We start from the raw sequence: 12,182 nt of genomic DNA on the forward strand, positions 1-12,182 counted from the left end.
ATACAAGCATATAGTATCAAGCATAGAGTATTTAAAATTGCACTTCACGACCAAGTATTGGTATTGCTATAAAAATAAAAAAAAATGAAAAACACACTTTTTTTTATTTAACGCACCGCGTGTACCATGAAGGCAAAGTCTTTTCCGCTTTGCATATTTGCAATATTCATCTTCGACACGTGCACGCGCTCGCCTGCAATTCATATTGCAAACTTAATCGCTCGACGTGAAAATACCCACTTTGCCTCCCTGGTGCATGAATCAAAAATTTTCCGAAGTTTTTTCAGCGTCATCGACTCCCGAAAACGTTGCATTATTATCATTCATAACTATTGAACAAATTGAAAACGACAAAAGCGTTCGTGACCCGAGAAATACTATCCTTTTTATAAAGCAAACCTAATTCCAAGTCAATTCATCGATTACAGCTCGAGGTACCATGTACAATATTTTGAAAAATATAGTTTTGAGAAGAACGCGTTCAAAGTTTGAGCACTAGCTTCTTCAGTGAAATATTTTCGAGGATACACTTTAACGTGTTAATTAGTTGATATCAAAAAGTCATTAATATATGGCATGAGTAGTTTTTCCTATAATTAGAAAATTGACCTTGTGACGTTACTTATGGCCTACGACCTTTCACGCTACAAATCTTATTCGACTACTCAGCAATAAAGTATATCTACAGAGGCTGAGAATATTCAATGAATAAAGCACGTAATTTAGTAAAAAACATGTTCACGGAAGAACATTTCGTTTATTCAGGATAAATCTGAGAGAAGGTAAATGGGAAAATTAGTGGAAAGTGTGGATTAATCAAAATTATGAAAATAAATCATTCACGCACTCTCGCACTCCAATTAAAATACGCATAATACATAAATTTGAAAATGGCAAAGGGGACTTCTAGCTGTTGAGAGTGACGCTAAATTGTGAAACGACTCGATTTTATGTAAATGATTGTAAATTACAGCACAAGGATGATTTTATATAACGCATTATGACAAAATTTAACCATGTGAGTATACTAGAACAAGGAATGAATGAATGTGGCATGGGCACCTATTATTCATTCGTTTGTTACTTAAGCTCGGATGTTCCAGGTGAAGTGGGCGGCTCGATGGTTCCAGAGATGTAACAGTTGCTGGTGAATTTGCGAAGGAATCAATAATTGATCGTCACCAGTTTTTGATTATAATGGCCATGTGGATTCGGTCTCGTTGATTAATTTTAATTTGAAGGCCTAGAGATATATGAGTCTGGTTTTTTACGTCTTTTAATATACGGATGAATCAGATCACATTGCACGTGTTTGGATAAAAAAATGAAAGTTTTGTCGAACGAGGAATTTTCGGCGAACCTGTCACCTCGGCGTCTTCCCGTAGAGAGCTCGATGTTACTCCTCTACCGGGCAGGTGATTCGATATCGACCTCTAGAACCGAGTGTTTGTTTCGATTCTCAAACGCTTTGCGGTGTTTGACATTTGCTCAAGGCCCTTAAATTTGAATGGCTTTACGTTCTTATACCGTTACAACCTGTTTCGACGCTCGTCACAGTAGGGTAACCCCCTTAATTACCTTATTCAACAATTGTATACAACACAAATGGTGGAATGTGATACAGACTATGATGTATGGTTATCGATGGGTTAGGTTAGTTGCATTGATTGATATTGGGACGCGAGAATAATTTGAGATAGTTTTAACAACTCGCAAAGTGCGTGTGATCTGGATAAGGGTTTCCTAGTAAGTAACAAGGATGGGAAACTTGTAACGGATTCGGAGTTCAGGCAAAGGTGGAGAAAAAACAGACAGTTATGTCTGCAAATCCAAGGCGGTGATAAAGGACTCGAAAATGTGACAAAGGAAAGACCCATATAATTGGAAAGTTAGCGACGGTTATGGAAAGGTACTTGAAATTTCCTCCCGCAAAACTCTGGCATCGTGCTTAACAGACTGAGTAATTTCGTTTCCTTTTCCTTCAATGCTCATTTCCCTCGTTGGTACCTGTGATTCTCAGGCACTTTTGTAAAGTCAACATTTGCCTCCTGGGCTCAATAAGCACACGAATGAAAACTCCGCGCAAGCATACAGCGATGCCCACCGCCTTCATCCTCTGCTCCGTCAGGCTGAGTAAGAGAATTCAATAAAATATCGTTGCAAACGACTGAACCCACTTAGGTACCCAGCCTTGCTTTTGCGTCTGCTACTTCGAAACTGTTGCTGCCAGATTGGAACGACAGCAAGATCCTCATTTAACTTCCTGTCGAAATTTATGAGAATAACTCAATCACGTGTTTCCTTCATATCTCCGAGGCTTCGGGTTCTAATATACACTTGGAGCGAAAGTATAGGTAATTGTAATAGAATCCGGGGAAAAATTACTACTTATTTTCGGTGGCTCGGGATACGGTTTTATGATAGAAATAATCACTGAACCTGGATAGCTCGTTGCTTCGAATGCGATAAAAATTCTAAAACGTTTCAATGGAATATATTAAGATACGTTTTGAAAAAAGTTTCATCACAATATTTTTTTGAAAAGTAAAACAAATATGTTTTAAACATTTTAATGAAGTATTTTGTAAATTATTTCATTCTGATATCTTCCCATAAATAATTCTTGACAGATTCTTAAAAGCTTTTTTGGAATATTTTTCGAAATATTTCTGTGAACTTTCCGCCGTGTTTTATCGAATTAGTTTTCATTATACAAAATAACATTTCAATATAATGTATTTCAAATTTTTACAAACTCACTGTCAAGCACTAGCTCAGGTTCGATGCAAGGTTTAAGCGACTGCCAACAGACGTGAGAATACGTGCGCCTCAAACATTAAACATAAAGTACTCGTTACGACGTGAAACGTGTACGCTATTTGCAAAATGATTCGGGGTATAATTAATAAAACACATGTAATAAGTGAGGTAAATTTATATAGTGAAGCTGTAGCCGATTTACGCAGGCTCATCCAGTCTCGGAAAATCAAATTCTCCCAAAGCAACATGGACGAGTTCACGCGGAACCGCTTTTACATCGGGGATTCGGCCGCCTCTATGACCAAGGAAGGCTGGCAGGGAGATCCCGTGATTGCGGTGCACGATGCTCGAGACGATTCCTGGGTCATGTTGGACCACAGGCGAATCGCAGCCGCAGCGATAAGTCAGGGTGAAACGTTGTTGGTTAGAATAGATGTGTATGAGGAGAACGACGTACTCGACGAGGCTTCACATCCGTATGAGCGATTCAAGACGCGAAACGTCGGCGAAGCCATGCGTAAGATAATCGAGAAGCAGACAACGCAGCCGAGAGAACCTGGCGCTGGCTTCCATTATGACGAAGTCAGCGTCAGGACAACCAGGAAAGATCTGCCAAACAGATATGTAACCGAACGTGCGTTACGAGATTTCGGATTCATAGTTTGAGCCACCAGGCACTGAAACGCCAAACTTCTTCGAGGTCAAACAATGTTACCTGACAAATGAAAAAGTAATTTTTTTTTTTTTTTTTTGTGCTACCCGAACAAGGATGCACGCGAGCGAAGCAACGAGCTATCCAGGTTCAGTTGCTCAGACCATGCATCGAACCTGAGCTTGTGCTTGACGGTGAGTTTGAAAAATTTCGTAAACGAAAATCTTTCCTCCTGTCCTCGAACGTTAGTTTTGCGCGTTGCTTAAGCACTATTCACTGCTGGGTAATATTTCAAATAGTTTCGTTTAAAAGAAGCATTCATTTGGGTTGTCTAGAAGCCCCGTGGCGTCACTATCGATTTTGAGAACTTGGAAAAATTTGGATGATCTGGAATTCACTTCTACTTTTTATGCGTCTGTAACTTCCTCTCGGAATTTCTTTAGCACGAAATTCTGAAATCGTCACTACTACTAAGAATCAAATTGAAAAAAAAAAAAAAAACGTTAAGTTTGCTCTTGTAGAAACTAAAATAATATTTCGGATATTCAGAAAAATTACCTAGTCTCTCAAACATTAATTGTAAATAACAATCGAATAAACTTCAGTTCCACGTTTGAATTATCCTTCCGAAAAAAAAAAAATCAGTATAAAATATCATTTAATCCATTGTGTTCCCATACTGCGATCAAAAGAGACATATTCTCTACTATTTTTCCTCTCAGTGAGTGTCAATACCATATGAAAATATAATAAAAAAATTAAATCATTGCACGAAAATTTTCAATGTTGGCGGACCTACAAAATACAGGATAAGAAAATAGGATGAATACTTTTTTTTACGTACACGTAAGAGATAAGATACAAACGAATGAGAAAAAGTCTTCTCTTCTGTTTCAGATTACTATGACGGTCACTACCCATGCTCAGGGTTGGGGATAAGCAGAGAAAGTGGTGTTTGTGCAGTCATGTGGCACAAGCAGTTCCTAACATGCTGCTGTCTTGCCCTCCTCTCGGTTATGATTCGATCACAAACGGGTGAGTAGATGCATACATGAAAATCAGGGCGTTTTTTGGCGCGCAAACTCTTTCTTGACAGGACTTTTCGGCGCCACGACCTTTTAGCGCTGGGTGGTTTGACGCTAAACGCTGTGTTATGGAACGAAAACTTGAACTGAATGCTTTTATTCAACGTTGTCATAATTATACCTGAGTGCTGAGCGAAAATTTGAGTTGAAAAAAAAAAAAAAATAAGGAATATCGTCGGTCGGTATACCTAATGAATGTGAACCACGACACGACAACGGAATTAGAAAGAGTTAGACTCGCAAAGTCGGTTCGAAAAGGTTCGGTCCTTGGGAAAGTTCTTGCAGGTCTAGCTACGGATGACGGGAAGTCGGTAGGCACATTTTGTGGGTGTTTGTTTTCGAATTTCAGCCCTGAACGAATGTATTTTATGACATACTTTGAAATATAGTACATTATGTAACAAGGGAATAAAGTCGAGCGAAGCGAGCGATGAGGGTCATATTTCCCGCAATTCTCATATTTGACAAATATGCCTTAAGAGGGAATATAATAATATGCTACTTCTGCTCCGCTTTTTAGGTCAATTAGCCTTATTGGTGATACCAAAATTAACGTTATAGTTGCGTTGGGAATCAAAAATATAAAACCTTAGCGGCTAACTGTCCAAATGCCGAATCATCCCCATCCCGAAACGTCTAGCGCCGAAACGTCCCCATGCCGAATTGTCTCAAAGTCGAATCGTTGTCGCGCCAAAACGTAACGCATCCACGCATTTTGGTGAAACGATTGCCAAAATTGTCAAAAAAAGTTCAGCTTCTATCGGTCGGCTTAATGTATTCTGTAGTAAATTAAAACGTGTACGTATGCGGATATAAGAAAGAATGCAGGTACGCTAGTCATCTTGGTACCGACTGGACCCACTTCGATCAAGCTTGAATGGTGCGAAGTTGACGGAACAATTACGCACAGTTGAGAGCACTGAAACAAACTACGGAGAAATAGGAGAGCACATCAAACCAAAAATGATGGGAAACCATCGTGTATCACTGGTTGAAATACCGTAAACATTCCGCGGGAGAAATCGTGAGTGAGCAACGTCACGACGTATCGTCGTTACGTTCAGTCTCACTAATTTATCAGTGTTGCGTGTCGTGTCATGCGGTTTCAGATGAATATAATTCTATTTGCAACATTATCACTATTCGAGATGCATTACCTATAGATTCTTAAGATCGATTCGGTGATTTCAATAACAAGACATCGGGGGTTGTAATCACACCGGGAACAATGCGTACCGTAGACAGTGGCCGGCACATCGGCCGAGAACCAATGGGACAAAACAGCCATAAAAATAGAACTAGTAGCTTTTTTCTCTAGTTTTGACTGACACATTTGGCAACCAAATGCGCGATGATGAGACGCAATTTTCCCCAAGCGTCATTCTCAGAAACCCGTTCTATTTCTATTGGTTCTATCCACATACCTTTTCCAAGAAGCCCTATGTACCAATACTTCTCCTCCCATAACGCATTCCTGGTGCACATTTTTTCGGCCAATCCCAAAAATCCACCAATCCTAATAATCAACGAATCTCATAAATCCACCAATAAATATAAACAATCAAGCTCCTATACCCTTTCACTTTCTTTCCAAATCATTCTTCAAAACACCCCCTCCCAGCAACGAGTCTATTGCAATTCTTCAAACCGTCAACTCGGCTTCCCTTGCATTTGCAACTACAACCAATATTCAAGTTGATATAAATTATTAACAGCGATCAAGAATTTAGTAAATATAAGCGTAACTCCGGAGTCTCACTGTCAAAATATTTGCAAGTTTCAAATAATATTAGGAATTATACTTCAAGTTTCTTTTTTATTGATGCAGTGTTTGATCACTTACATCAATCGCCTCATCTTCAACTCGTACTGGCTACACAAAGACGGTGTCTGCTTATGGCGTGAACAATTACCCCGACTGTCGATCATCACGAAAGTGATTCAACTTTCTCATTTTTGACGGTTCTTTGTACATGTCGAACTATAAATAACTTCCATGTCACAGATCTTTTTAATTTCACACTCATAAGGTTTCTGCTCGTCTGCTCGTCAAGATTCACGTTTTTCTCTAATGGTTATCTGTCTACTTAAGTTTTTTCGGAAAAAGTATATGAATGGAACATATGTTTGGTGACGACAAAAAAAAAAAAAAAATAACGGTTGTAATATGTATTTTCATTATTGCCCAGGTCTTCACTTGGACTTCATACATACGGTCATTTTTTGTCTGGAAAGGTCAAGTTTTCAACGTATGAAAGGAGCTTCAATTGTTTTACAATTTACAGTCCTACAAACCTGCAAGCCACTGATGACGACGAGATGCGATCTGACCTTGCTTTTCCTTGTCATTCAATGTATTTTTTGATTATTTATGATCTTACTCTGAATTTTTAGTTGCATAGTTATGTTTATTTTATTTTATATTGAACTATTTTTTATGTAGCCTGACATACGGCTCGATTTCTTTCTTTTATCACACCTTCTAATTTTTATCGCTGTACTTGTGTTGTTCGTTTCTCAGTTTTCTTTTGCTATGAATATTGTTGATTTCTTTTTTAATTAATTTCAGGTTTTTTAATTGCGTTTGTTTTTTCTAAAGTGGTAATTTTTAGCTTTCTCCTGTTCAAGATTTTTGTCTTCCTTTTTGTTAAACGTGTTTGAGACAGATAATTCAAAGTTGTGCAATATTGCCATGGACATTATTAATCAGTGAAAACATTAATACAAGCAATACAATTAGACAAGTGACTTCGAGAAGAGAGTGAAATTTTTCTTGATAAATAATCAAAAAATTCTTAATAATTCAACTTATACAACGAGACACACAACTACATCAAAATTGATCTATGTACAGCTGCGAAATTGTGTTATCGAATCGATGAAATTCTCGATATAAGAATATTCAAATATGGTTCATAGTGACAAGCTTCGGAAAGAATGTGTTTATCACTATTTCTTCCTGTCTTTTTTCTTTCTCGGCCTGTTTCTTTAATTGTATCGCTTCCGTATGATATGGTGAATATCTATTAATCCTTTCCTGCATACATTTTTTCTAATACATGTAATTCACTTGAAATTTTGCACACATGGGCTTTGGGTGTCACTAATTACGAATCTGAACTCAAAATTTCGAAATTCAGTATGGCGGCTCCAATATGGCGGACAAGTAAAAACAACAATACGGAAAATTTAAAATAATTTTGTCCAATTTTTTGGTGTATATTAAGGTTTTTTCGTGGAAAAGTACGAATTTCAATCATTTGTTTACATGTGCTATTTTTGCAATAAATAAATAAATAAGTTTCATATTTTTTTTTTTTTTATTTAGGCTCGGAAATATTTCAGGGATCACGTGGAATAAAAAAAAAAAAAATCGCAGATGTAGTATCACAAAGATATCTTGTATGTATGTGTAGGGAAACATACGGAAGGACTCGACGTTGGTTAAAAATAATTATCACACGGTTGTCTATAATTACGATGTATTCGAATATTTTACAAGATATGTTATTTAAAGTGTACGTACATGCAGGATATGTGAGGTCTATCTCACCGTCGCTTGCTAACTAACGCGAGAAGCCTCTTCACATATGTATGTCTCTTTCAATGAGGATAGCATGTGCGAGTGCAGGGGGTGGCTTATAACCACTTAGGTTTTCCTTCCCAGGACGTAGATAATTGTCTTCGAGGAACAGGGCCTTGCAATTTTTAAGTTAAGCAGACGCATGACTATCAGCGTTTTTACAGTGGCCCACGACCGTTACAGACCCTTGGAAACTCATATATTAGTCTGGTCTGTACAAGCCCGTGTCTTATTCCGGCTAACTCCGTTCTGCTCGCTCCATTGCAAAGCCTCGTCTCTTTCACGGCACCATCAGGGCTGAACACATCTTATAAATAATGCTGAATAAATTAGGAAAGATCGTTAGAATAGTTTGACAGGGAACAATTATTCCGATAATTGGAAATTTTTATTCTGGAATTATTGGATTCAGTGAATACTATAACGGTGCAGAAGATCAAACAAATCAGAATAGTTTGCGAGTGAAACAGTTTGATGATGGGGATTTTATTAGAAAAAAATTAGTAACAGGGTTACGAAGAATCCGTTCAATAAAAATCAACGCAACATTTTGACTATTTAATCAGTATAATATTGAATCTTCTAGATTTGGAACCTGGAACTACGTACGTGATCAGTTTTTTTTTTTAAATAATCACCTCATAAGAATTTAACAAGAGTGAAATCGGCGCGGCAGAGTTACACTGATCAAAGCCGTTAGCCTTGCCAATCAAACTAATAAATATGATTTATCAATTAAATCAAATATCAAAAAATATTTTCAATTTACTCGAGAAAACAGTCGATAAATAATAAGTAATCTTTCACAGCACAAAGTGAATTTTTTCGTTAAATCATTTTAATACTCCTGGCTCAGCTTGGTAGCATCTGAAGAAACTGAGTTTCATTTCGCAGAACTTCCAAAATTGGATGTAGTCGGATAATTAGGAGACTTTGAGTTCAATAAGTAGCGAACAATGCTATGTAAAAAAAAAAAAAAAAAAAAAAATGGCAACTCCTAAAAATTGGAAGACATCAGTTTCCCAAACATGATAAAATTGATCAACGTGTTTTACGAGAATGGTCAGGATTAGGTTAGGTTCCTGAGAGACCTCAGAATTAAAGTGTTTTCAAATCTCATTGCTAGTGTGTTCCACTATAAGATATTCAAATGTCAGAAAAATCGAAAATATTGCCGTAAATAGTTAGTCGAAGGTTCGTGGATCGACCCGTATATTAATGTTAAGGTAACTGGGCCCAACATGACTTACCCGTGGTTGAGGAATTTATAAAAAAAAAAAAAAAAAATGGGAGCTACATAAAAGAATGATCAATTTTACGTACCAAAAAACCAGGAGAGGCGTACTGGCTTATGTTTCTAAAGAAAGGGTACTCCTGAATCTTTTTCAAAAGATATATTGAAAAATTTGGGTAATTTGATCAAATTAACCTACACTGACAGGTATATGACTTCTTTTATTGTTACGTAATTCAGTGAAGAGAGATAACAGCGTCTGTATCATTTTTTGGCAACTACACAATCCTGTTCATGTAGTCTCCACACTTGCGCAAATGCGCGTATCTTTTATTGAATCCAACTCGCAAACAAGGATTCTTTTGGCTTCTTGCATTTATATTTGTCTTCCGATGGCTTTATTCAGTGTGTTCGAACTTTGAATGTTTCTTCGGAGACAATGGCCCACTTAGACCGTATTGGTTCCACCACGCATGAAGAAGAATCTTCTCGATAACTCGATAAAATCATGGTAATTAGAAAATCCTTTTACACGATTTGTGAGTAGGGTAAGCGTACTGATCGATAAGCATAATATCAAATTTAACAACAAAGTACTGACAATTACTCATCTACCCTTTTTGGTACAGCGTCTTATATACGAGACACCTGTGTTTAGTTATTCTTTCAAGTGTTATTCAAGAATTATTCAAGGTTTGCATTCAATTTTCAAGATATCGTTATCATTTTTTGCATAATTGGACTTCTAAGATGTCGATGTTGATGTCTCAACACTTTCGTGCAATAGTGGTGTAAGTATAGTCCTTATCCACGCGAATTCTTCTTTTCTACACGTCCACATATCATAAAAATTGGTACGCAGGGGGTTTCGAGGTCACTGATCAGAATTTTACAAACAGAGTTCGGAAATTTGAAAGTCCAACCCAGTGTGGAAGTTAAAAATTTGAAAATCGTTGGATTTCGCTGAAGCACCGTACATCTCGTATTGCTTATTGCACTTCGATTGCGAAAAAATTTTCCAAATCCCATTCGACTCACCACTTAATGCGTTTTACAGAGTAAGCACGATTGCAAAATTCGGAATCAATTTCGAAAAGATTCAACAAGTCAGTGTCAACGTAACAAAGTTTGATTCAGACTAGGTTAGCAGTATAGTAATTACTCTGTTTTTTAACAGCACTCAAAGTTTTTCGTTTCATCTAATTCTCCAATTTACGTACACTGAGGTTCCTATTCAATGTTTTCAGCACTAATCCAATCGACCCGACAATCATTGTGGGCGACAATGAAGTGAAGAGAAAAAAAAAAAAAAAAAAATTGCAGATTCTTTCCCGCCGTGAAGTTGGATTATCAATACAAGCACTCGTAATTCTTTATTTCCGAGATACGAAGGTTGGCTTTATTTCTACGATTGATCTACAGACGCAATGCTTTTTTAATTTTAATATTACAGCCTGCGTTGGAATAAATCTGGAGAGATCAGATTAATCTATCTTCGAAGAACCAATCGCGAGATGTACATATAAATATATATATATCGCATGTAGCATATTGGCCTCACGCTTTAGAGCACGATATCCTGCAATTGGTTCTATCCAAGTGGGTCAATCACCACTTAGAGTATCACGTTAGATTTCGTTTTTTTTATCATCAGCTATAAGATGAAGGTTCAAATGGTGCAAGTTTTCACGGCGAAGATATCGCATCTCCAGTTTTCCGGCTTTCTCTATCGCATCAAACTGGAGAAGTTTAATACCAACGCTACTTATTTTTTTTATCTTTCATGGAACAAAAGAAACCAGAACTGTGAATAAGAAGCAACACCTAATGTTTTGTATTTCCGCTAACGCAAGTCCGTGGAAACCGAGGCTGAAAAATGTGAAACGGAAAGATACTTCTCAGGCCATTGCGATGATAAATTAATCTTTTCTAGGATATGGAGACTCGGCGTTGGATTCAAGCCAACCTTGATAATACTTTTTCACTCTGAATTATGGAACTGGAGTGAAATTTGTCTTCAAAGACTCTTTTCGAGTGGACTTTTGTGATCGTGTGAAGACCTCAAAATTAATTTGATCAAAATCCGGGGTAAAAGTAGATTTCAAATTTGGCAAAAATATTATCCAATTGGCAGGGTGTTCGATCTAAAAACTCATCCACAGTCTCTGCTGTAAAATCGTTAAAAAAAAAAAAAATCTAGGCAAATCTGTGCACCACACCGGATTACACCGCGATTTCAAATCTCGTTGGTTTATGTATCGATATCGAAAAATCATTCCAGCAGCTATATACTTGTGGGGCACATTTTTTACATAATTCAACGGTACAGTAGTACTTGTTTCAAGCTGAAAAATTTTTTTTTATGCTGAATTTCAAGTGAAAAAATCATGAAATATATTATGTCGAAACATTACGATTTATGAATAATGGTTGTTATGTTCGCCATCTCCACCCTATTGCAAATTCTTTATGGTAACAACAAAAAGTCATAGTTCACGATACAGTTAAACTTCGTTTTGTGAAAAATGTATTTTTATTCCTTTCGTTTTATTTTGTGTTCGGATGTTCTTTCTCAACCCAATCCATCTTCAAGGTGTCTGCCAGAAAGCCAACATCGTCGAGAGATAGGAGGGGGGGGGGGGGGGGGATCATCACCTGGAAGTTGCTAAGATGGAATAATGTGTTCCACGGTCAAACTCAGCCGCCAGATGACGCGATCGCTTCTTGATCTTACCAAGGGCAAAATTCATAGTTAAATTTTGTCAGGAAACATCGTATTTATACAATGTGATTGTATAACAATCTGATAATTAACGAACTCCAGAAGATAATATAATATTTTATAGAACGTGCGGACGCAAGAAGTGT

At 37.2% G+C, this 12,182-nt stretch overlaps 1 protein-coding gene across 1 annotated transcript in view; it reads left to right on the forward strand.

Moving 5' to 3' along the window:
* LOC124175705 overlaps window positions 1–12,182 on the forward strand; it is a 475,074-nt gene that overhangs the window by 358,834 nt on the left and 104,058 nt on the right. Inside the window, exon 3 of the mRNA XM_046556127.1 lies at window positions 4,310–4,447. Within this exon, the coding sequence (XP_046412083.1) occupies window positions 4,378–4,447 (70 nt within the window). The 5' untranslated portion in view covers window positions 4,310–4,377. The remainder of the gene's footprint in view (window positions 1–4,309; window positions 4,448–12,182) is intronic.

This window comes from Neodiprion fabricii, chromosome 2 (genome assembly GCF_021155785.1).
Source record: "Neodiprion fabricii isolate iyNeoFabr1 chromosome 2, iyNeoFabr1.1, whole genome shotgun sequence".
NCBI lineage: Eukaryota > Metazoa > Arthropoda > Insecta > Hymenoptera > Diprionidae > Neodiprion > Neodiprion fabricii.